The 24,948-nt window shown below is 34.1% G+C and overlaps 1 protein-coding gene across 8 annotated transcripts in view; it reads left to right on the top strand.

Moving 5' to 3' along the window:
* CEPT1 (choline/ethanolamine phosphotransferase 1) overlaps window positions 1-24,948 on the top strand; it is a 38,963-nt gene that overhangs the window by 12,408 nt on the left and 1,607 nt on the right. For 5 of the 8 annotated variants that reach the window (XM_007101692.3, XM_007101693.4, XM_028489016.2 and 2 more), the window contains 6 exons: window positions 1,519-1,660; window positions 14,844-14,928; window positions 21,462-21,593; window positions 22,053-22,211; window positions 22,699-22,824; window positions 23,425-23,645. In XM_007101692.3, coding sequence (XP_007101754.2) covers window positions 1,519-1,660; window positions 14,844-14,928; window positions 21,462-21,593; window positions 22,053-22,211; window positions 22,699-22,824; window positions 23,425-23,544 — 764 coding nt within the window. In that variant the 3' untranslated portion in view covers window positions 23,545-23,645. Of the gene's footprint in view, window positions 1-1,518; window positions 1,661-8,023; window positions 8,109-14,843; window positions 14,929-21,461; window positions 21,594-22,052; window positions 22,212-22,698; window positions 22,825-23,424; window positions 23,646-24,948 lie in introns of those variants that run through there. The other 3 variants (XM_055084385.1, XM_055084386.1, XM_028489019.2) reach the window with 2 other exon arrangements.

Raw genomic sequence — 24,948 nt, 5'->3', positions numbered from 1 at the left:
TGGGCTTGGATGAAAAGACTAGGAAAAAATACACTAAGGTGCTAGCAATAAATAAGTTACTATAATTAGATTATATGTGGTGTGTCTTTATTTGTATCATTTAAAAAATAATATTTCAGTAGTTTTTTAGAGGGAAAAAAGAAATTTAGAAATTAAATGACAGTTTCTAACTAGTCTTCCTTTGAAGAAATCCCCTCACCCTGACTTCCCACTCGCCCCCCGCAACCCCGACAAGGACACACTTATTTTTTATGTAGCAGCTCAATTGGTTTCTTGTCATTTGGCATAGCATTTAAAATATTTTAAAAGAAGCAAACAAAAACCCTTGATGGTTTTACCTTGTGAACTCAGATTCACAGACGTAGGTGTATGTTAAAATCATTGTTTCAGTGTATCCTGACAGCAGCTTGCTTAGTAGAGGGGAAGGAACAGCTAAGCTCTTATAAAGGCTAGTTGGGCATCTTGAAAGGCTATTATAATTTAATTAGTTGGCAGTAGAATGATAGGTGTCCTGTTTCTTAAGTGATAGTCATTTTTGCATTAGTAGTTTGAGTTCCAGACTTTTATAGGAAGTCCTTTTTTTTTAATGTATATTACCCATAATGAAATCTGCTAAATAAGAAAAGACAACTATCTATCTAAAGCTAGTAGGTCCCTTTGTGAATTATCTAGGCCTTTTGTTTTTCTTTCTTTTTGACCTTCTGCCTTGTAATTTTTCACTGCTAACTGGTACTATAGAGTTGGGGGAATACAGACATACCTCAGAGATATTGTGGGTTCGGTTCCAGACCACTGCAATAAATGTTGCAATAAAGCGAGACACACAAATTTTTTTGGTTTCCCAGTGTATGTAAAAGATATTTTTACACTGCACTTTAGTCTATTAACTGTGCAGTAGCATTATGTCTGAAAAAACAATGTACATACCTTAATTAAAAAATACTTTATTGCTTAAAAAATGCTATCATCTAAGCCTTCAGCAAGTTGTAATCTTTTTGCAGTAGTAACATCAAAGATCACTGATCAGAAATCATCATGACAAATATAATAATAATGAAAAAAGTTTGAAATATTTTAAGAATTACCGAAATGTGACACAGAGATACTAAGTGAACAAATGCTGTTGGAAAAAAAAAGGCACTGATAGACTTGCTCAATGCAGGGTTGCCATAAACCTTTAACTGGTTAAAAAAAAAAAAAAAATGCAGTATCTGGAAGTATAGTATCTGCAAGGTGTAATAAAATGAGATATGCCTGTACTCCAAAAAATGCTAAAGTATTTTAGTTGCTTTCAAGAAGTTTGGTTCCACTAAGTGGTGTAGTGAAAGAAGAGATTGAAATTACACGGTAAATGATAATGTAAAAGATTATATCCTACTCTCCTGTTTGCATAGATAACTGAGAGAAGATTGTACGTTCACAGCATGTTTTCTTTTTGCCTCATGTAAAATCATTTTCAGCTCAGTTAATGTTTGTTATTCAGATTTTTCAGTTTTCATTGTGATCTTTCTTTTTCAGTTTTTGTGGTTCTTGGAACTTGTATTGCAGTGCAACTGGGGACAAACCCTGACTGGATGTTTTTTTGTTGTTTTGCTGGGACATTCATGTTCTATTGTGCACATTGGCAAACATATGTTTCTGGAACATTGCGATTTGGAATGTAAGTAACACTTAATGGTGATTTTGTTTTCTCTTTCAAATATGTAGAGTGTTGCTTATAGGTATTTGAGTATTAGGACTTGATTAAATCACTAGTTTAGTAAATAAAAGAAGTTTAAAACTCTCATTATTTTAGCTACTATGTAACGGTCTCAATCATGTGTCCTTCTGTCACACTTTTTAAAAGGAAATATTAGAACCTCCCAACCAATATTTTTAAAGTAACATGAAAAACAGTAGGCCCTTCACTCATATCCACTGTATTTCCCTCAGACAAATTCATTTTTCTTTTTCCCCACTGTTATTCACCTTAATACTGTGTTTTACTCTGACACCTGAAAATGTATTTTCAGGAAAGAAAAGATAGTTTATGAAAGCAAAGAGCAACTCTTATTTCTAAATATCATAGCTTAATTAGATTTTATTCTTTTCACATCGTTTTATTTATGAATCTATAAATATCTAAGCTCTTGATAATTTAGTGGATATGAGCACACCATATAGATTACTACTGCCGACAAAATGCCTAACAATTAAAAAAATGAAATAGAAACTTTCTTCAAACTCCGAAGTGAATAGTTCCTACCTGGTGGTTAGTACTTTTCCATAAATATTAATGAGTAAACCAGTCTTGGAACAAAGTTAAGGATGGAATTCACCAACTGGTGTTTAATTAAGTATCTCAGATCCTATTTACACTGCTCAAGTTAGTCTTTTATTTTTTTCACGGTGTAGGATTAAAAGATAACTTGAGAAAAGACTCTGAAAACTTCATGGAATATCAAAATAAAAATCTTGATGTCAAATGATAGGAGAATATCTTAACCTAATCTCTCATTAAGGCGAATCATTAATGAATTTTAAAATTTTAGATCACTGATAAACTTAGTTTTCTAGGCCTTGAAAAAGCCAGAATGCATAGAAATTTTTAGCTGTTCCCTACAAGTTCACTTCAGGTGATTTTTGCTAACCTTATTTAAATAGAATTTAAGATGTTCTTATGACAGTAAATGAATAATTATCAATACTTTGGATGTTAACTAAAAGACATGTCTTGGAAGAATTTTAAAATAAAGGGATTTAGAGAACATGTTTAAGGCACATCTCAAGTGACAATAGTGGACATGAGTGTCCAATTGAAAACTGTATGCCTGTGCATTCATCAGCAGTTTATAAAATGATCTATGCTCAGAAAATATTGAAGATATCTGATATTTAAAAAGAGCAGTAATTGAAAATATTATATGCAGATGTTTTTCCTCAGTATTTTCATAGCCTTTACATTATCTCAGTAATGTTTTCATAGTTTTTTTTTCTGCTTTAGGTAAAAACCACAAATTATGATAGACTTCTAAGATCACTTGGTTTGCCCTAATTCAGTTTTAATTGTTAGTGATGTTACTGTTTTCAAAAATAGCAGAATTTGTAGTATCTGTTTTTCTCATAGTTTATGTTTCATTGGTTATTATCTCACAGTTAACTTTCAAACCCTTATTTTGAAAGCTTATCTAGCCCTAATTTATTTTCTTTCCCTTTCAAGTAAAGCAGCACCAGCTACGTGGTGTAGGAACTGAAGGAAGGAAAGAAAATGAACCGTGGAAGCAAGGGAAGAGTTAAATAGACAGTGTTTTTAGGAGTGATTTGCTATCACAACTTTCTTTTTGCTGGTCTTAAAATTTCCCTTGCAGTGTATTCCTTTGATGAAATATGTACTTGAAGAACTGCAAGCAGTTCTATATTGTTAAATCATAAGATGCTTATAGGGGTGTGGCAGGAGATAAGGCTGGAGAAGATCCAGAAGATTGAGGGCCTTCTATGTCCTGCCAAGAACTGAGGGCTTTTTATCCTGAATCTATTGAGAACCTTTGCAGGACCTAAAGCAGGGAAATGACAAAAGTACCTTTTGGAAATATCAGTCTGGCAACAATTTGGAGGGTGAATTGGAGTGGGCTGTGACAGAAGTAAGAAGATCCCTTAGGAGGCATCAGCATAATTAAATGTGAGGAACAATGAAATCTGAACTAGCACAATGACAGTGCTATCGAAGAGAAAGGGATAGGTTGGAGAGAGACTTAAGAGGTCGAAACTGTAGGACATAGTCTGTATTTGGTTGTGGAGAATGACTGAGAGAGCAGAGACTGGAATGACTCCGAGTCCCCCTCCTTGAGTGGTTGGATGGAAGGTAGAGAAGGCCCTGCAGGGAGAGGAACCTATTCAAAGGAATAGTTTTATCTAGAACATGTATGTGAGGGATTTTAGACATCCAAATAGAATGAGAATAGCAGAAAACAGAGAGAGCAAGCGTAGAAAGAAACCCATGAAAATTATTGAACAGCCAGAGTAGGAGGAGGCATACCAAAATGAAAAGCCAGTAGAGGGATGAATTTCAAAAGAGAACAATGCTAAGTGCTGCCAAGACTCAAAATGAGGCCAGACTGTAGGGAACAGAAGTGAACAAAATAAATAAGCACACAGTTAGTACAGGTTACTTACAAAATATGTAGCTGGCATGGGAAGGAGCAAGGCATCAGTTAGAGGAGCAAACATGGGCTAAAAGGAAGAAGGGGTTTGTATTTTTAATGGGAAAATTTTGAACATACAGAAGAGACTGACTTAGAAAAGAGATTGAAGACACCTGAAGAAAGGGGGGTGGGTGATTTATCAAGCTTAGACTGCTAAAAATGCAGGACCCAAAGGAGTAGAGTATCAGGCAGTTGGGACTAGATTAGGAGCACACTCTCCCTCTGAGACTGTAGTGCTTCCTTATAATGGTGTGAAAAACTATCTAGAAATATCGAGACCAGTTGGAATTAATTTCTCAATTTAAATTAAATATTTGTATTGTAAAGGATTTTTTAAAAATTGACTTTATTTATTTATTTAAATTGGCCGCGGCTTGCAGAATCTTAGTTCCCTGACAAGGGATCGAACCCGCGCCCTTGGCAGTGAAAGCATGGAGTCTTCACCACTGGACCTCCAAGGAATTCCCTAAGGAATTGGTTTTGATTTGGGAAAACGATACAATTTTCTGAAATCTTGCATCCACATTAAAGCAACACCGAATTTAGTTATTTTTAAAATTAAAAGCAAGCTACAACCTTCATAGAAATATACTGCGAGTGCTTTACATTTAAGGAAATATTTATCAGAATACCAATGTAATGGAAGCATATAGAATAATATAGATATTTCTAAAGTAGTTTTAAAAATGCCATTTTAGATTTCACATATTTTTTAAGAGCAGATATAATAGGCAGATGTATAGTAGTTTAAATATTGAAGTAAAGTTTATATGTGTGGAAGAGAAAGTCCAAATTTTATTTATTTAATTAGGAAAGGTCGATTCTCAAATATAATTTGAGAAAAGAAATTTTTAAAAATCACTTGCTTTTTCTTCCTCCCTAGGGGAAAGCAGCCTTAGGCATCTTAGGAATTTTATTTTAAAACATTTTTATTTTAGTTGTTTTATTTTGATATTTATACACGAGTGACAAAAAATCACGAGGTTTCTTTAATATATATATAATAAATCCAGGTTGTTATATGTTTAATAACCTTATAAAATAGTATATTTACCAAAGAAGAAATTTTGTTTGTTTTTCTTAGTCTCCTGATGTCCCTATTTTTAGTTTTTAAGTGTGCTTGCACAAAAATTGGCATAATAATTTATCCATAACTTAATAATTTTCATTCACAGTCAGGTATTGTGAAAAAACCAATGTGATTTGGATACCTCTTCCCTAAAATTATGAGCTCTATCTTTGTTCTGATCACTAAGATCTGATTTGCTAAAAGCTGCCTTGCACAGAGAATATCAGTACCTGTCACAGCTAGACAGACCTCTGTCCTGACAGTGCTTCTGGACTAAGTAGAGAGCTGATGGAGATGGGTACTGCTCATGGGGACCTTCCAGGCCCAGCTTAGACCTTTAGGATTTTTAGTAGCCTGGATATGAAAAAGTGAGGGAGGGATATGGGCTTAGAGGCTAGAACTGCATAGAAGGATTGGGTTAGTGGAAGAAGAGAAGAATTATGAGTTGAAGCTCATTTGTAAACGTTTGTAAAATATTATTTTAATGTTTATGGATTATATTAAATGGAAGAGTTCACATTTCTTAAGACCTAAACCCTCTATATCCAGATACTTATAAATATATAACTTGTAGATATATGTATAGAATCATTTTTATAAATTAAATGCTTAGAAACCCTAAACAGTCTATAATAAGACTATATTTCTGTAAAACATAGGTCTTAAAAAATCTTACACACTGTGAAAGGTGAAACTCTTATCGTGTCAGAAAAAAAATACTCTTGTTATCTTTTTGGGAGAGAATAAAAGAAAGGAATTATAATAGATTGAACTCAGGCCATTGTGTCTTGCCTCAAGTGTTATCTCCAAATTATCTGTATATCAGCTTGGGCAAGGCCCATGACTTTTGTGGGCCTCATTTCCCAATTTGTAACATAAGAGTTTTGGATTACGTGATATCTAGGGTTCCTTCTGAGAGTCTATTACTTTTACAGATAGTATTTCTAGTGTGCTTATTATTTATAGTTATAGCAGGCAGAGTATCTTCACTTTATGACATTTTTCAATTCATGCATCTAGGGTTTCACATTTACATTCGCTAAAAAGCCTGCCACCAACATTTATTCCTATGTAAGTAAATAACTTCTGGCTTTTTCTTTTCTGTAGTTAATTGAAAAAAGTTAATAGGCTATGTATTTACTAGTAATGTGACAAATCCAGTTCATCTTCATATCCAAATAACCTCAAAAGAATAAGACCTCCTTCAAAGACCTCCTACTTCCAAGTGATTAAAAACTGTTGTCTGTTATATTGGGTTGGCCAAAAAGTTTGTTCGAGTTTTTCCGTAAGATGTTATAGAAAACCCCGAATGAACTTTTTGGCCACCCCAATACGTAATCCACTTTCTGTGGATTAAGAATTAGGAAATTTCCTATATATAAAATAGATAAACAATAAGGTCCTCCTGTATAGCACAGGAAACTATATTCAATATCCTGTAATAAACCATAATGGAAAAGAATATGAAAAAGTATATATTATATAACTTATCTATTTATAAAGTATGTTATGTAACATATACAAATTGTATATACATATTATATTATTTTATATATACATATTATATTTTATTAACTGAATCACTTTTCTGCACACCAGAAACTAACACAACATTGTAAATCAACTATACTTCAATAAAAAATAAAAGAATTAGGAAGTTTCCTACTGAATTCCTGTATAGGATCTGCCTATCTTTAAATGTGTAAGATTTATCGCATGAATTATTAAATACCAGAGATTTTCCTTTTAGTTTCTAGTTTACCTGTTTTGTTTTTTTCCTCAGCAATGATTCATTCATTTGGACTCTGCCCATTTAAGTTTTATCAAATTATTATACATAATCTCCTAAAACAACTACAGCATTTGTATTAATGTAAAACCTAGATTGTAGTTTGAACTCTCAGATCGTCAGGTAAAATCATGGACCTCTTTCTATCTCATTAGCATTCCTCAGTTCTTAATTTTGATTATGTAGTTTTTATTTGAAGCCTGTTTTATACTGCTACTCTATTTCTGTCACCATTGAATTGGATGTTTTAACTATTTTTATGAGTAATAAACTAATCCAATATAGTAGAGAGTTATAATGCTGATGGGGAATTAAGGGAAGAGAAAGGAAAAAGGATAAGATTCTTAGACTAGAGGTTATCAGGAAACGGGATAAGGAAATGGCCAGTTTGATTTTTGCTTTGGCCATATCAACAGAAGTCATACTTTCACTTTCCCTCTTGCCCTTTCCACATCCATGTGGTAATTTTACTGAAATAGCAGAGGTAGGAGCAGGATGAGGTGTGGAGAAGTGAAGGGTATAAGATGATTAGTGGTTTTTTAAGCACATAGATAGATGACTGTCCACTGGGGCTTCTGGGAAACATTTCTATCCACAGGGAAGTCTGGATAGGTTCTGGCACTGAGGGGACCTATGTCACAGACAGTGTGATTATTTGGCAAGTAGTATTCACCATTCCTAGGTAATTAAGAATTGACTGCATTTTTAGTTCCAGTGTTTCCAGCTGCCTATTTATAAGTCATTTGTTCAGTGTATTACAGTTTTAAATTTTAAACTTTTATACTGTTTTGATTTGGGTAAGAAGTATACCTGTATGCATAAGGATAGTAATTGTACTGTATAAATTGTTTCATTGAATCTTTAGATGTCTTCATAAGGAGAATGCTACATTTTAAATCTATTTTTGCTACCTTATTTTAGTAGGGCTCTTTAGCAAAAGCTCTGAGTAAAGTTATTTTGAAATGTTTGTTTCCTTATGCATAGATTCGATGTTACAGAGTCCCAGATCATAATTATAATATGCCAGCTTCTCACAGGAACCCTGGGTCCTTGGTTCTGGAACTTCACGGTAACTGCTAGAATATTCATGCTGTCCAGTGAACAATGGCGTGAACTCAATAAAGACAGCACCTTTGTCATGCACAGAGTGATTATAAAACAAAAATTCAAAAGTCTTCTTGTGGTATTTCACAGACAAACAGGTTATTAGAAAACAAATAATTTTAAGATATAATAGGGCAATAAAAATCCACCCTATTAAACAAAAATTTTTGAAATATAATATTTCTGGTGATTTGATGCTAAAAACAATTCTCTCTCCCATTTACCTACTGTACCTTGTAACATTTTTGCTCTATGAAATATTTTTGAAACAGATACCTTTCCACCATTAAACAGAACTTTTTAGTATTTACATTTTTAACAAAATAAAGCAAGCAGAGTTTTCCTTAGATAGGTAAGTTGAGGGACTCTTTATAGTAATGTAGGAAAAATTCTGTTTATTCTCTTAATCTTTAAGAAACCTGGTACTAGTTTTTCTGCTTCTATTAAATGATCTTGGTTTAAAAAAAAAATTTAATGTTAGAAGCTATTCCCACTTCTATTTGTTTTGTTTACTGTTTTCCTCTCTTAGTTTTGCTTTAAAAACTAAGTATTCTTAGCTTTTCATGTTACTGTAGTTATTCTTTGAATACCCTCCTTTTTCTGTTTTGTTTTGGTAAATACCTATTTCCTTAATTAATACTAAGAGAGTAAGTAATAATATCTTTCTTTCTTTCATATTAGAATTGTAATTTTGGCCTTATGACTTTTGAAAGTTTAAAAAGATTTATTAAGAAATGGTTTCCCAGTGGAATTTTCCAGAATCCTTCACACTTTAGTATGAAATGGTTTATTTACAAGAAACATAGATTTTTTAAAAAAATTTTGCAGTTTAGGGAGTATTGGGGAACTGTTCATATTACAGATCGTTCTATCAATACAAGGCTGCATTAGGTTTTGTGCACTGAGTCCCCATACCCAAACGTGCTTCAATAATATGATAGAAGTAGTCTCTGATAGCAGTTCTTTCTGAAAGGTATCTTGTAGCATTATAAATCCAGTTATTCAATGGTAGTAATGATGGCTTTGGGGACAAATCAGTAGTAAGGGATATCCTACATCATGTTTACAAATAAACTTGGAATATGGTGTATACTAAAAAGTACTATAGGTATGTTTTAGGAGCAAAACTAAAGCCATTTTCAATTGAATTTACAATGTATTGGCATAATTATTTGTGGGATTTCCACCTAGAGTAGAATAATGTGCATAGCTCAGGAGGTGTCATTCTTTAGCACTCCTTTACCCTTAACCTGTTTCTGGTACTTTCTCCAAAGACCTGAAGCTTTATGCTCATGGCAGTTGTTTAGATTTATAATTTTTGATAGCTCATTTATTAATATTAATTAAACTTACAAAAGGTTTTTTTCCACCAATGTTCTTAATGAAATTAATAGTCAGGATACTGACTATTATTTACCTTCACCTTGTCTGTCTATGATAACAAAGTACCCTCTGTTTATAGAGCCCTTCCTATTAAGATGTTTCTAGAACTAAAGTATTTTAACATCATGAAAAATGTTTTGGAAATACATTTTTTCTTCAGATATACTGTCTTCACTTTTATCAGTTGCTAACTTACAGAGATTTTCCTTTGCTTTTAATGTGTGTTGCTTTAACTGATTTGGTCATTGAAATGAAATTGTCAGATGTACTTTCTTTTCTCTTTACAAAGTCAGAGGAAAATATAAGCTTCAGAAAGTGTTGTTCTTTGTAATTTGTTTCCAAATTATTTTCATTTATTAGAATCTAAACTTCCTGTGTTAGCTATTGCCTGTGGTATTCTGCCATTTTAGGGAAAACTGTGTTAGAATTCAAGAACCTTCATCCTGAAACATACAGACATCTTAGTGATAACAAGTTAAAAACGTATGACAAATGTTTGTACCAGTTGATTAGCAGACTAAAAATTAGAAGAGTTTTAGCACTGTGTGGGAACAACACTAATTCCTTTCAAGGCTCTGCCACTTACCATTTCTGTAACCTTTGAAAAGTCACTTACCCTATCTGACCAGATTTCCTCATCTATAAAATGGTGGTAATATTTCCTACCTCCTAGGTTAGTTGTAAAGATTAAAAGAGTAAAACATTTTATGTGCTGACTACAGTGCTTGTCATAGTGTTTATTATCATTATTATTATATTTTAAGACCTGTGTTAGTAATTCCCAATAATTTCCAGATTTCTTTAAAAATTGATTGTGCTATTTTGAGAGGAAGAATATGTCCATGATCCCTTTATTTAACTCTGAGATTATTACTAAATGAGGTGAGAGGACTGTCTTCTAATTTTTCTGTTTCCAAAGGTGATAAGGATAGGCTGCCCCCTTAAATTTGAGACCTAAACTTTAGTTCCTCTTAGAGGACTTGTTCTGTTCTAGTTTTTGCCTATTTTTCTCTTATTCAAAGTCACTGGGTGGGTTGTTGTTTTGTTTTAGTCTTCTCAGATAGTCTGAAGATCTGTACAGTCACTCATGTGGTAGATAATACTGTTTTAAATAATTCAGCTTATCTCAAAAATAGTTGCTTAGACTTTCTCTGTATATAACACTTGACTTTAAAATACTCATAGTTGTCACTCAGCTGTATAGTTAATGTTATTAACATTAAGCTTGTCATGCCCAGTTTGCCCCTTATGAAGGGTAGGAAGTAAAATATTGGAAGGCAGTATGTTGAATTTCTAGGTCAATCTTCATTCCAGTCTACCAGTACTTCACCCACCCTGGTAAAATATATAATGAATGCCATATTCTGCTTATGTATAAGTTCCCTAGAACATCAGATCCATTTACAAATAATTGCAAATCTGTAGTTAACAGCAATCTAATCCTTGACTAGGACTCCAGCCCCCTTCTATGACTTCCTAAGCAAAATGCTTCTTTTAAAATAGTAGCTAACAAGTCAAATTGTACAAATCAGAATTTCTATGACATTGCGAATCTAGCCCTAATGCATATTCTCTGTTAAAACCAAGCTAGTAGCCAACCCAGTTACAACGAAATTATATTTATTATGTATAGTTTAATTTAAAAAATTGTTTCCAAATTAACTTCAAGTATATCTTTGAAATGCATATGCCATATGTAGATGAAAACTAGATTAAATTGTCTTATTTCTGATATTTAAAATGCTAGGAAATGACAATTAACATGCTTATCAACACTCACAGAATGTCAGTTAAATCCCTTCACATTCCTCAGTTAATGCTGAGTCTTGTTGGAATTCAAGCCAAATGCATTTGTTAGGAATCTCTCTGAACACTAAGAAATAAAAATGAGACATTCAAAATAGAAATTTTCTTTATAGTTAGCTAACTTAGATGGTTTGGAGTTGTTGCACCCCTTAATCACTTTTAAAAGCTGTACTTCTCATGTAATAACTGTCCTGATCAGGGAACTTTTTAAGCTGTCTTTCTCTGGTTATGAAGCCTCCCTAGGATCCTCACTCCAACTAGAAAGCTTCTATTTCTTGTTCAGAAGTTAAAATTACTCATATTTATTTAGGACGCCTTGATATCTTTACCTCTTAATCAGTTGACGTTAGGATGTTGTAAGGAGTGATGGGCCCAAGGGATTTGTTCTGAGTGTTGAAGGTTATTTTCTCTGTGGACTGCCACACTTACAGCTTCCCTGTCAGAAAAATGGGAGAGCTCAATCTCCACAACTGGTTTGCTTTTCTCCATCTTTCTTCTGTGACAACCATCAGAATGGGTTGTTTGTTGCTGGCTTGTTGTAGTGATTTAAGTGTGTTCTGACCAGAGTACTCATGGATTATCCACAGCAGTTGGGGAAGTTCTTTTTATCCTTTGACAAAACCTATACTAAAATAAAGTAGAAATAAGAAATTATTTAAGCAATACCAGTCAAGATATTTAAATACTTTCATGGTTATAGAAAATTATGTTTATTATCGTCTAATTTCCCCCATCTGAAACTTTTAGGCTGTGAAAATCTAATGCTATAGTTAAGAGATTTGTTTTCCCATGTCTTTTTGAAAAGTCACTCTGGTGTTTTAGGTGGTTTTCTACCACATAGCCCTTGTCCCTTGAAGTGCTTATTTTTGGTGGTGTTGTGGAGGTTGATTTTGTTTGTTTGTTTTAGAGAAATAGTTCCAACACTTGTAAATATTATCACCCATGTTATTATTTTGAAAATAACAAGTGACTACAGAAATGCCAAATTCCTGCCTTATATAATATTCTCCGTCTAGATAATTATGTCTTTCCTGCATAGCCAAAAAGCATAAAATGAGCCCCCTCCTAATATGTGTTACAGTAAATTCAACCCATATTGAGAGACTTCTTAGTGGAAGGGTGGAAAAATGGACTGTCAGGTAACCACTTCTCTTCTAAACAGAATCGTTAACTCTTGTTCACTGTTAATCATTTCTGCCACCTGTCCCACTTAGCTTGCTTAGTTTCTCTCTTTCGGGATGGCCTCGCACTGCACGTTTTTTCATTGACAGTAAAGATTAGAGCCACACATCCAGAAGTGGTGATAGACAATTCTCATGATTCAGAGCAGGAGGGCTTTATCCTGGAATACAGAGTATTCCACTAACTCAGATAATCACACAGGAAAAAATGTTCTTAACTAATTACCAACTGGTAAGTAAGTTTTCCCTGGCTCTCCCTCCTAACTTTAAGGCATTGTTGATCTAAATTCAGTGATAGTATCTGAACGGTTTACAGAATTCTGTCTTCCAAAATTTCCAAACAGGCTAATCCATAAAAATTTCCCAGGAATCCCAATTTGGGCTTTGTAAAGATCTTTCATGTTTCCTAATCTCTTTTACTTACATTCATCCAAGGTACAAAGATTAATTGCATGAGGTTCCCTCCATTTTTATTTTGTAATTCTATACTTCTGGCCCTTCCCCTCCCAAAAGGCTACTTCACATATCCAGCAAAATGTTGTAAGATGTCTACCCTCCTCCACCCAAGACAGAGTCGATCATCTTTGACACCTGCTTAGTCTCCTGAGTCTGCTACTGAGTGTAATTCCCCTTATTGGCAACATCACTCACCAGGTCAGCTCTACAGATTCTTTTGAGCCTAATTCAGTCCATTTTTTTTTCAATAAATGTGTATATCAAGATAACTACATCACTATATATTTGCAGCTTAATATGCTTCTATTTAAAAAACATTCTTGAGCAATCAAAGATATTTTTTTTAGTTGTGAGAGACTGGTTTCAATCTGGTTATTTATTATGAGCATAAAACTTACATATCTTAAGCTCACATGATAGATTGTCTGCTTGAAGTATCAATTTTAGAAATGGGGGCTCTGTTCTACTCTGGGATTTGAACCCCCTTGCTGTTGTTGCTATCAGTTTTCTTAGATTGACTTTTTTTTAAGTTTACCTTCTTAATAGATAAATTATTCACTTTGTTTAAAAACTAACATTATAAAAAAGGTATGCAGTGAACAGTCTCCTCATCCTCATCTCCAGCTGTCCAGTTCCCACACTGTCCTCTCCAATAGGTACCCACTGTTCTTAGTTTATAATGTATCTTTCCAGAAATTTGTTATGTAATTATCAGCAAAAATTAAAATGTAATATTATTTTTCTTCTTTTTTTACGCAAAAAGTTCATATACACATTCTGCAGCATTTTTCTTCACCTAATATAACTTTGATATTTTTCCATGTCACCACTAGAGAGCTACCCCTCTTTTTTTAAAAGCTACTCAATAGTTCATTGTATGGAAGTACCATAATTTCTATAACTACTCCCTCATTGAGAGATATTTTTAAAGTTTTGCAACTATTAATAATGCTGTGATAAATAACCTTGTACAGACATTTTGTGCAAACATATCTGTAGGGTAAATCAGTAAAATTAAAAGGCATTTGGATCCAGTAATCTGAGAATGACAATCTCAAGATTATAAAAAGTGCTAGTTTACAGAGGGAAAGGAACACCAGTTTTTGCTTTGCTCCTCAGTCTTCAGAATATGCCCATATTCTTTTTTCAGACTTTCAGTCTTCTAATTTCTACTGCCCTGTTTTTGTACCAGGTTTGTCTCTTCTTGACTGTAAGATCATTTTCAGCAACCTCAAAGCTAATTCTTGGCTGCTTTCAGTATCTTCTTTCCAGATGTCTTAGATTAGTTGACCTAATAAGCATAAGAATTTGATTGAGAATTGGGTGAATTTTTTTTTTCACACCCATATCATGAAAGGCATTGAATGAATATATCTAAAGGGCAGTAAGTTTTGCCAAGGTTTCAGAGATTTATGTTACTTTAGTAAAAGCTCACCATTTCTTCCATTTGGTACTACAAAGCACTTATTTCAAGATCTCATATTATATAGCAGTACAATGCAATCCTCTGCTTGACATTCAAAATTTAATACACACACACTTCTTTTCTTTTCTTTTTTCCTTTTTTTTTTTTTTTTTTTTTTTGGTGAGAAAGGTTAAACTGTAGTTTCAGCCCAACTTCAATGAGTCAGAAATTTTCTTTAGAAAGGAGGGGTTTTTATTGCTCTGTGAAATTCATCAAATTAAATTAAAACGCTCTGGATTTTATTTGATTTTGCTCATAACAAATTTTTGACACCTCCTTTTCCCCTTTCCTCAATATTTGAGATTTTTTTCTATTGTGCATGATAGAGGAATGCTGCTAAGCTTGCAAGTAATTAACTTGAAATTGTTTTGAGTAATTCTGCTTTTTTGGATTTTTTGTACCTAATCAGAATTGATGTGACTGAAGTGCAAATCTTCATAATAATCATGCATTTGCTGGCAGTGATTGGAGGACCACCTTTTTGGCAATCTATGGTAACTCTGCACATTGTGTATCCCATGTAATGCATGTTGTCTTTTGCTTGTGTTTTTCTAATATAGTATAATCCAATTAAAGGATGATATGTAAAATTATTTTATTCTTTCTGAAAACAAAAAGTCACAGCTATGATAGGACACAAACTTCTCTTTAGGGCATAGTGAATTTTACTACTTGGAGTTATGTTGTACAGTAGGTCCATTTCAGGGTTATTTTTGAAGGCTATCAGAATTATTATTTGTTGTCCTATTTTACAGCTGAGGAAACAGCAGGTAGTGTATCAAGTTAACCGATGACAAGATTAAACCAAATCTTTTCTTCTCTTTCTGAGCTACACGAGTCTACTAGTTTCTCCGTTGTATGCTTAAAGCTGAATAACAAATTTTGGTAGTAAATTAACTCTGGCCCCAAACAGAGTAAGTGCTTATTGAAATCAGTGCCTTAGGATTGTTTTCACAAGCCAGGACCTTGATTTTCAATTTGTCTTGAAATACAGTCACCCCTACAAAAACAAGTTCTTTTCCACAAACTTCTGAAAGAGCGAATATAATATATATAATACGGGGACCAAGAACACAGTCTCAGGAACCAGACTGCCTGAGTTTGATCCTGGCTCCACTGCCTACTGTATGAACTTGATCTGTTATTCAACTCTTGTGGCTTAGTTTTCTTCTCTGTAAAATGAAGACAATAATAGTACCTGTCTTATAAGGTTATTTTGTGTATTAAATGAGTGTATGTAAAGCACTAAGACCAGTGCCTATCAAATAATGAGCCCTCAATAGAAGTTGTTGCTGCTCTTACAGTTGGAAGGTTTGCTACTCCTAAACAAACACAGTTCTTAAAAATCAGATTAATTTTAAAGTATAAGGAAATTTACTGAACAAGATTTTTCCCTTACCTAACTCACGTTATGATGGTAAATTAGATACTTAAGGAAGTGTAATTAACATGCTTCCCTAAGTATCTATTACCAGAAATTGTTGAATGCCTTTTGTTGGGAGGATAGCATTGTGAGGAGGGAGAAGATGAAGGAATAAAGATAATCCATAGTCAACCAGGAAAATTCTGAAACTGTTCATTCATGTACATAATATCATTCAAAATCACATCTTTTTTTACATATTAGTCTCAAAAGTCAATATTGTCTCTAGTGAAATCTGAGGTCTATAGATACATACACACTGTATACATATAGATCTATATCTATAGATCTCAGATTTCACTAGAATGTTATTACTTTTCTCTGTGTAGGTTAAATAGTTAACAGTTATAAATAGCTATAAAACTATTAAATAATTAATAGTTTTAAACAATTTGGCTGTAGAAGAAGGAAAGAAAAGATTTTCTTTTCCTGAAACTAGGTAATAAAGCCTAAAGCCTACCTCCCACTTAATTTTTTAAAATTTCTTCACTATATTGATTATTATTTTCATAGGCTTTGTGTTTTATACCAAGATCTCTCCCCCACCAAAATTATTTTGCATATCTTACACACATATAAATTACCTTTAATGTTTCAGCATATCAATAACAAAAAAAATGGGATTTCTGGCTTAATCATCCAAAATCAAGTCAGCATCAGGTATATATCCCTAATTATCTGTATCAGTATGGAGGTACAGAAAGCATTGTTTTCAGTGCAGTTATTTATTCACGCAGGCTATACACATATCCATAATTTTTAGGTGGTGCCTGGTAGTAAATTTGCTTCAGGTAAACTTGTCACCTTTCTTTATTAGGATTTATACACACAATCTGTACATGTACATAACAGATGTAATTTTTTTTTCTTTTAAAAGGATCAAATATTTTGTCCTATCTTTATTGGCAATTAAGATAATATAATCATTCTTTTTTATTATATGTTTTAAAAAAGTAATCTGAGGAACTCTCAGATCCAAGACTGAAATGGAGGTTGCAGTAGGGAAAAAGATTCATGGGCCACTGTCTTATTATTAGCATCATTGGTTCTACTGTTACCATCATTAAAATAAAAGGAAAGGGGCTTCCCTGGTGGTGCAGTGGTTGAGAGTCCGCCTGCCCATGCAGGGGACATGGGTTCGTGCCCCGGTCCGGGAAGATCCCACATGCCACAGAGCGGCTGGGCCTGTGGGCCATGGCCGCTGAGCCTGCACGTCCAGAGCCTGTGCTCTGCAACAGGAGAGGCCACAACAGTGAGAGGCCCGCGTACCGCAAAAAAAAATAAATAAATAAAATAAATAAAAGGAAAGGACTTGACCCTTCTGGTGATATTTGGAGTCTTAGAGAAATACTCTGGGTTCTTTGAGCAGATTTCAGTACAGATTCCTATAATTGACTTCAAACCATTGTATTTCTTTTTTTCTTTATTCTTGGCCCTATGGGCTCATTGCTGAATATGCTGTTTTGAATTGCATTGTGTTCGTTCAGGAAAGACTACTACTTGCAGTGCTCTGATTTATTTGTGTGCCAAAATGGAGAGTAGATATTTATTTAGGGCCCAGCTGTGAAATTTTTATCTCTTTTGAGGTTGAGGCCATAAAATGGAAATTGCCTTCCAAATCCTCTTTAAAAGACTTTTACTGGTATTTAAGAAAGCAACTTTATAGTAAAAACAAACAAAAACAGTGCAAATGTCTTCTTAAAGCTGATTTTAGAAAATCAGCTGTTTTGCAAAGGTAAATGATTTCTATCTACTGCTTATTGATTACCCATTTCTTGCCTTTTTTTTTTTTAATTCAAAGAAATGTTTTTTTACCAAAGGTTGTAGTTAGTTTTTGTTGGTTTTGGTTGGTTGGGTTTTTTGTGTGTGCATGGTTTGTGTTTTGGTCCCCCCCCATTTTTTACGGAAAGAAATTATTTTCATGCACAAAAGTTAGTATATGGTTTACACATTGCAAAAAACAAGACTTTTTGTGTATTGCTTCCCTAAAAGAATATATCCTTTTGGGATGTCTTGGAACTATCTTCTATCATATATATAACTCTTTAAAAAAAGAATGTCATCACTTTGGAAGGGACCCATAAAATCCCCTCACAGTTACTTTCACTGACATTTGATTCTTTTAAAAGTAGTAGCTGAGGACTTCCCTGGCGGCGCAGTGGTTAAGAATCCACCTGACAATGCAGGGGACACAGGTTTGACCCCTGGTCCGGGAAGATCCCACATGCCACGGAGCAACTAAGCCCGTGCGCCGTAACTACTGAGCTTGCGCTCTAGAGCCCGCAGGCCACAACTACTGAGCCCATGTGCTGCAACTACTGAAGCCCACGTGTTCTATGGCCCATGTGCTGCAACTACTGAAGCCAGTGTGCCTAGAGCCTATGCTCCGCAACAAGAGAAGCCACCGCAATGAGAAGCCCACGCACCACAACAAAGAGTAGCCCCCTCTCGACACAACTAGAGAAAGCCCACGTGCAGCAACAAAGACCCAACGCAGCCAAAGATAAAAATTTAAAAAAAAAGTAGTAGTTGATTAAAATGTGTATTAAACCAGGAGACACCTTCTGGAATCCAGTTAAGGCAAATGGTGGGTGTTACTACAGGTGAAGTTTCAGAATTCATTAGGTAGAACTGAAGACTTGCTATATAGTGTAAGTTATTTGTATCTCATTCTTAAACTAAAAGACTTAAGTGGTGGCTTTATACTTAACTAAATCAGACATTATAAACAGGCATTCCCACATTCTTTGGAAGGAAATATCTAATCTCAAAATGATACTTTGTTTCTGCTGAAATTTACAAAGCCTGTAAGAATATTTTATTATGCTCATAAGAAAACTAGTCTAACAGCTTAGTAACTGATACTCTGCATTAATCCAAACGATTAAACCAAAACCTGTGTCCATTTAATCTGGTACACCTGAGAATTTAAGATTTTTTTTAATCTCTGAAAAATGAACTACATTAGATTGATATTATTTGGCTACATAATTTTATGGCATGAATCTAGAGGATTTTACCCTAGCTGTAGAGCAGACACCATGACCCAAGGGAGTTCTTATTCTTCCCAGTCTCAAAGACTATGGACATTCTGGGTAGGCCTGAGATAAAAGTGTTTTTAGTACAGCTTTCTGGCTGTTTCTATAGAGTGGATGCACTTTGATCACCCTGGATATGTTCCAGGAGGATGAGGACAGAAAGAGAAAGATTGGGAAGGACAATGTGTCCACCCTTCTTGATCTTGAGTGTGAGGTGAAAATTGCAATACTTTTAATACTTTTTAAAAGTGATTGAGTCAGTGCTGATTTTTAAGTGATCACCTGGTGAGACTTGGGGTTCCTCTGACTTCCGCTTTCCCTTCACGTTGCCTCAGATTTTCTTGTAGCTAACTTCCTTTTTCCTTCTTAATGTGGGGGCAAGGTGTGTCTTCGTAGTATTTCAAAAAAGACATTCTACTTAGAGAGAGAAAGGGAGAACATCTTAATCTATTTGATAAGTTTATACTGAGCACCTATAATATGCAGGGTTCTAGAGAGAATATAAAAATCAATTCAAACATAAACCTACATTCAGGAGCTTATGTTTTGGTGTATGTAGCTATCATATATGACAGAAGTGAAGAGGGCCCTAAGAACGTTTATGATTCTTTGCCCGTACGTCTGTAGCTTGCTTACTTGGTTTGTGGTCCAAGCCATTTACTAATTTGCCTGGCTTTTGTAATGTTGCTGTTTATCCTTTGTTCTTTCAGAGAGCAAAAATTTCCATGATCCTACAGCATTTTCACCAAATTTTAAATACAGTTGTGATGCAATGCAGTTCAATTGTGGCACAGATTACTGCTACACTAGAGTTGGCACTTGTTTAGTGCCCTGGCCTTAATACAGGCATGCCCCTGTAATGGATTAATGCTTCACTTCTTTTGAAATCTAAGTGAGTGTAGTATTTCCTCCTTTGCCAGACAGGTCCTTTGTCTTTGGAGGGAAAAGGAAACTAGACAGAATATTGAATTTCAGCCAGGTGCATCAGACTTAGATTGTAATATCCTTAGTTTTCTGAACTGGAGCAAAAAAATCTCTTGGAGTTCAAAGCAACCATGGTGTTGATTTTCTCCTTTATTGAAAACAAGCTTTGAATTTGGACTGTAGGGTTTGGAGATCAGTTAGAGAAGAAGGAGACAATTTAAGATGCTCTGTGAAGTTCTGAGCTTAATTTTTAAGTTGACCTATTTCATTTTAGAAAATTAAACACTGCCACAGTACAACTTGAAATTTGAATAGTTGATTTCCCTTTATTTTTAGACTGCAGTTTTGCAAGAGGTCATAGAGTTGTGTAAATAAACTGAGTTTTTGAGAGTTTTAAAGAAATAGAGTAGCTAAACATTAAATTTTATATCCATTTTACTGGGGTTTTATACATACAAAAAATAGGAAGTGTCACATTCTTATTTGATTTTAAAAGTGTAAGCAGATGGCATCCCCATAAAGTGTAGACAGCCCTGATTAAAATGTCTTCATTGTAAGAACTCATTGCCTATTAAACTACTGTGGGCTTTTGGAATCTTATTCCTAGAGTCATTTGTTTCGCTTAATAGAATATATCATTTTACTATTCCTTTCTTTTCAATCCATATTGGACAAAATTGGAGACTTCAGAAAAGCTAAATAGAGATGTGCAAAAAGAAAGAAAATCTTAAATGATTTTTAAGATTTAGTATTATACAAGTGTATTTCATTTTAAATGAGGTATATTCTGTTCACAAGGTTAGATACATGATCTCAATGCACTCAGCCCCCCTTACTTTAGGTAGTAAATCAATTCATATTTCCAGTATACTGTAAAAATTTATTATATACTTCTTCTGAAAAGTAAACTTATATGTTAAAGTTTTGGATTCACAATTATAGAGCTGTACCTGCTTGGGTGTGTTTCACATATTTTTCGTCCTGTCCCTGAGTTTGCTCTGCTCCAATCAGAATCTCTTGACATCAACATGGGAGCTGTTTTTACTCTTACGTGAAGCTACAATTTGAGATTACAGAAGCTCCTTGAATATGAATGCCTTCTTAGTTGCTCTCTACTTTTACTAGCTGCCTGTATTCTAACAGTTTGGAATTGGGAATTCTCTAGTTTGCAGATGTTTTAAATCTAGTTGCAAATATTTCTAGTCCTTTATGCTCCATGCTTTCCCTCATAACAATTAGTAACGAATTACAGATTTAGCAGTAGAGTTCAAAAAATGCACAAAGATAAAGGAAAAATACACTTCTTTTATTAAAAGGCCAGAAGATAGCCTGGTTCATTATTGCCACATTTCTGGGATGCATTAGGTGAACTTTATTTAGCTATGACACGAACTAATAAAGTTGGATCAGTTCTTTTTTTAAAGTTGGTATCAGAAGTCAGATTAATTTTTATGTAGTCTCTCATTTCTTGAGACTTTTTATATTGTTTATAATGGAAAGGTTAGGGAAACTTCCATCAATTTAAGTATTTACTAAACTAGAAGGAATGGAGAATATATCAGAATATGAATCAAATGTTTGCTTTGTTTTCTTATTTTGATTTATATATATATTAATTGTTTTCTCTCTCTACCCATTAAAGATTCCAGTGCTGAATATTCAAATGAAAATTTTTCCTGCACTTTGTACTGTAGCAGGGACCATATTTTCCTGTACAAATTACTTCCGTGTAATCTTCACAGGTGGTGTTGGAAAAAATGGATCAACGATAGCAGTAAGTATTTCTTAAGATTTCCAATGATTGTGCTAGTCGCTTTGTTTTTCATTTGAATAGTTATTTGAATTAATTAAAATCATTGTTAATTGAGAGTTTCCACTTAGTCTTAAAGAAGAAAAACCCTGAAACTTCTCAGTTTTATTTACACATGTATACATTTATATGCTTATATTTGCATATTTTTTGTGCATGCAGACACACACTTTTATACACATATATATATATTTTTTTAAGTGCAATCTGCTTTGTAAAATGTCTGGCCTCTTAAGTAACATCCTCAGTTTGTGCCTAACTAATCCATGCTGCTGCTTTTCCTTAGCTGTTCTGGTATTCAGTTATAAAAACTGCTGGCTCTCAGACACCGTGATGTTCTTAGAACTTCAAGTTGATATGTCTTCCATCAAGCAAATCGGTATAGAATACCACTAACTCCTCACTTCTCTTTACTCTGTACAGGGAACAAGTGTCCTTTCTCCTTTTCTCCATATTGGATCGGTAATTACATTAGCTGCAATGATCTACAAGAAATCAGCAGTTCAGCTTTTTGAAAAGCATCCCTGTCTTTATATATTGACATTTGGTTTTGTATCTGCCAAAATCACCAATAAGCTTGTGGTAAGCACCAGAGTTTTTGTCTGTTTTCTTTTTAACTTTCATCTTATTTTGGTTTTATGGCCATAGTTTTCATTTCATAATTTCCTAAGCAGTGCTAGAGTTTGCTGTCCTCTAATCAAAATCTCTTGATGTCAGTATGGGAGCCATTTTTACTCTTACGTGAAGCTACAATTTGAGATTACCAGAAGCTCCTTAAACCTCTACAACTCTTCTTTCTATCCACATTCTTCATTCTCATTCTGTACACTCAAGTTAAGGCTCCTCGTGAAAAGCATATTTAGGGGGACTTAGTTGGCATGGTATATACCTTCAGTGTATAGCTTTCACACCCACTTTGTGTTGTTTTTTTTAGTTTTGAAAATTCAACAGATATTGCTAAAGAGTTCTTGAAACTTGATATTTGATCACAATACTGATTTACTGTGTAGCTCACAATTGCTTTAATATGAAAATGCCTGCCTACATCACCAATTCTCTTTATTCATAGGTGGCACACATGACTAAAAGTGAAATGCATTTGCATGACACAGCATTCATAGGTCCAGCACTTTTGTTTCTGGACCAATATTTTAACAGCTTTATTGATGAATATATTGTACTTTGGATAGCCCTGGTAAGTTTTGTACTGTGTTCTATTTCATGATTTGGAGGTTACTTGTTTTCTTGTTTCAGTGGGCCAGTCCTGAGAGATAGATCATATAATTATAATGATTTAGAATACTAGAAAACCACATTTATGGGACTTCGTGGGAGTTCCTCATGGCTTCATCTTTGAGTCAGTTTTTGTATTATTCTTATTAGTCCTACCTACATCCTGGCTCATAAATTCCATATTTCTAAGTGTAAAGCAGGAGTTGGCAGACTACAGCCTGTGGGCCAATGGCCAGTTTTTGTAAATAGTTTTATTGGAACACAGTCATGGCCATTCATTTATGCATTGTCTGTGGCTGCTTTCATGCTACAGTGGCAGAGTTGAGCAGTTGTGACAAAGAGAGTATGGTCCACAAAGCCTAAAATATTCACTAAGTTTGTTGCTCCTTGGTGTAAAGGAAAAATCTTTGAGGAAGTTGAGTTATTAAATTTCATGGAATTGAAGGTGAATTTCAAAAGAAGAGAAGAAAGAAGCCTCTCCTCTTGGCTTTCAGGAATCTTAGGGATGGCCTAAGCAGATTCCTGAGAATCTAATAGTACCTCTCTCTTTTTTCTTTTTTAGGTCTTCTCTTTCTTTGATTTGATTCGCTACTGTGTCAGTGTTTGCAATCAGATTGCGTCTCACCTGCACATACATGTCTTCAGAATCAAGGTCTCTACAGCTCATTCTAATCATCATTAATGATGTAATTGATGTTATAGGAAGCTCATGTTTTCTGCCCGAAAGAATCTGAGCATATTAAGGAGAATGGGGTGGTTAAGAACAAATATAATTTATAATAACCAACGTTATATATAACTTTTATTCTTTGTTATTGGTAACACTCCTTAACTATCCCTGTGTGAGAATGGGAATTTCAAGTTCCATCCCATAAATTGTACATGTTGTCAAACAGGGTTGGCCCAAGAAAGCATGCAAGAAAAAAATGCCATGTGTTTGTAATTATCCTGGATTCATAGTAAAATTGTCATGGGGAGCAGATCCCCAGCGGTCGAGATTTCTAATGTAGAATATTTGCAGGCCAAAAGATGGTTGCTTTATAATTTTAACAAATCATCATCTTTTAGTGACGTCCTTGTTTAGTATCTTCTCAAGCTTTCTTTACTGAGGAGCTCAGCTTGTGGCACAGATATATCTTGTGAGGTGGAACCTAGTGATAAAGATCTTGAATTTGGATTGAAAGGTTTCCTATCTTTACATTATAGAGGAAGTCATTTTTTTTATTGCTCAAGAAATGGTATCATGGGCTTGGGAAATCCTGTTAGCATGCATAATAATGTGGTAACTTTGTCGATCCATTTTATTTTTTTAAATAAATATATGATCTGAAAGCCAGTCTTCTTCTCAGTTTTATTCAGTGGAAAGATAAACTAAGTTTTAATGTCATTTTTAAGAAAAAAATTTATTTCTATTCTTTAATAAATGAGGAAATTCAGTCAGCTACATCATCATTATATGTCCTGTGACCTTTCTATTTTGTATAAAACTGTTTAACTTAAAACATAGGAGTGCTATGTTCATTTTCCCTCTTGGTAGATTTTTTTGGTTGTGGTTGTCACCCTTGAGATTATAAATCATTTTTTCCCTTTGAGAAAACAGAATCATAATCTTAAAAGTCCAAAGGGGTTTAATAGTCACCTGGTCTAGGAATCTCAAACCCTTCCCCCAGATTTTTAATTAGAGAGGCTTGGGCCTCTCTAGGCAATTATTGAAAATTTGCACTCTCCTTTTCTGGCTACTCAGTATCTATACAACAGTTTGAAATGAAAACCAGGTGTCCTCAGTAACTATAAACCAGATCTGTTTCCATTGTATATACTTCAGTTGCTTGAATGAAGAGGGAGACAAGCGGAAAAGGTTTACACTATTGACTAAAATGAGGTATCTTATTATTGATTTTTATTTATACCCTGTTTCCGTAATCATGGATACACAATAGCTGTGCTGCCTTGCCTGGCAACCAGAACTCTTCCTTGCACTTTTAATGATTTCATCAATTCCATGTAATCTTGATTAGCAATGACTGTGAAACCTTTCATTTCTTTGCTAGAATGTAGCAGGAAGGGGAAGTTTCTCACTGCCTTT

The sequence above is a fragment of the Physeter macrocephalus genome, chromosome 4 (assembly GCF_002837175.3).
Source record: "Physeter macrocephalus isolate SW-GA chromosome 4, ASM283717v5, whole genome shotgun sequence".
Taxonomy (NCBI): Eukaryota; Metazoa; Chordata; class Mammalia; order Artiodactyla; family Physeteridae; genus Physeter; species Physeter macrocephalus.
Note: the sequence above shows the minus strand (reverse complement) of the source record. Positions and strands in the feature narration are given on the sequence as shown.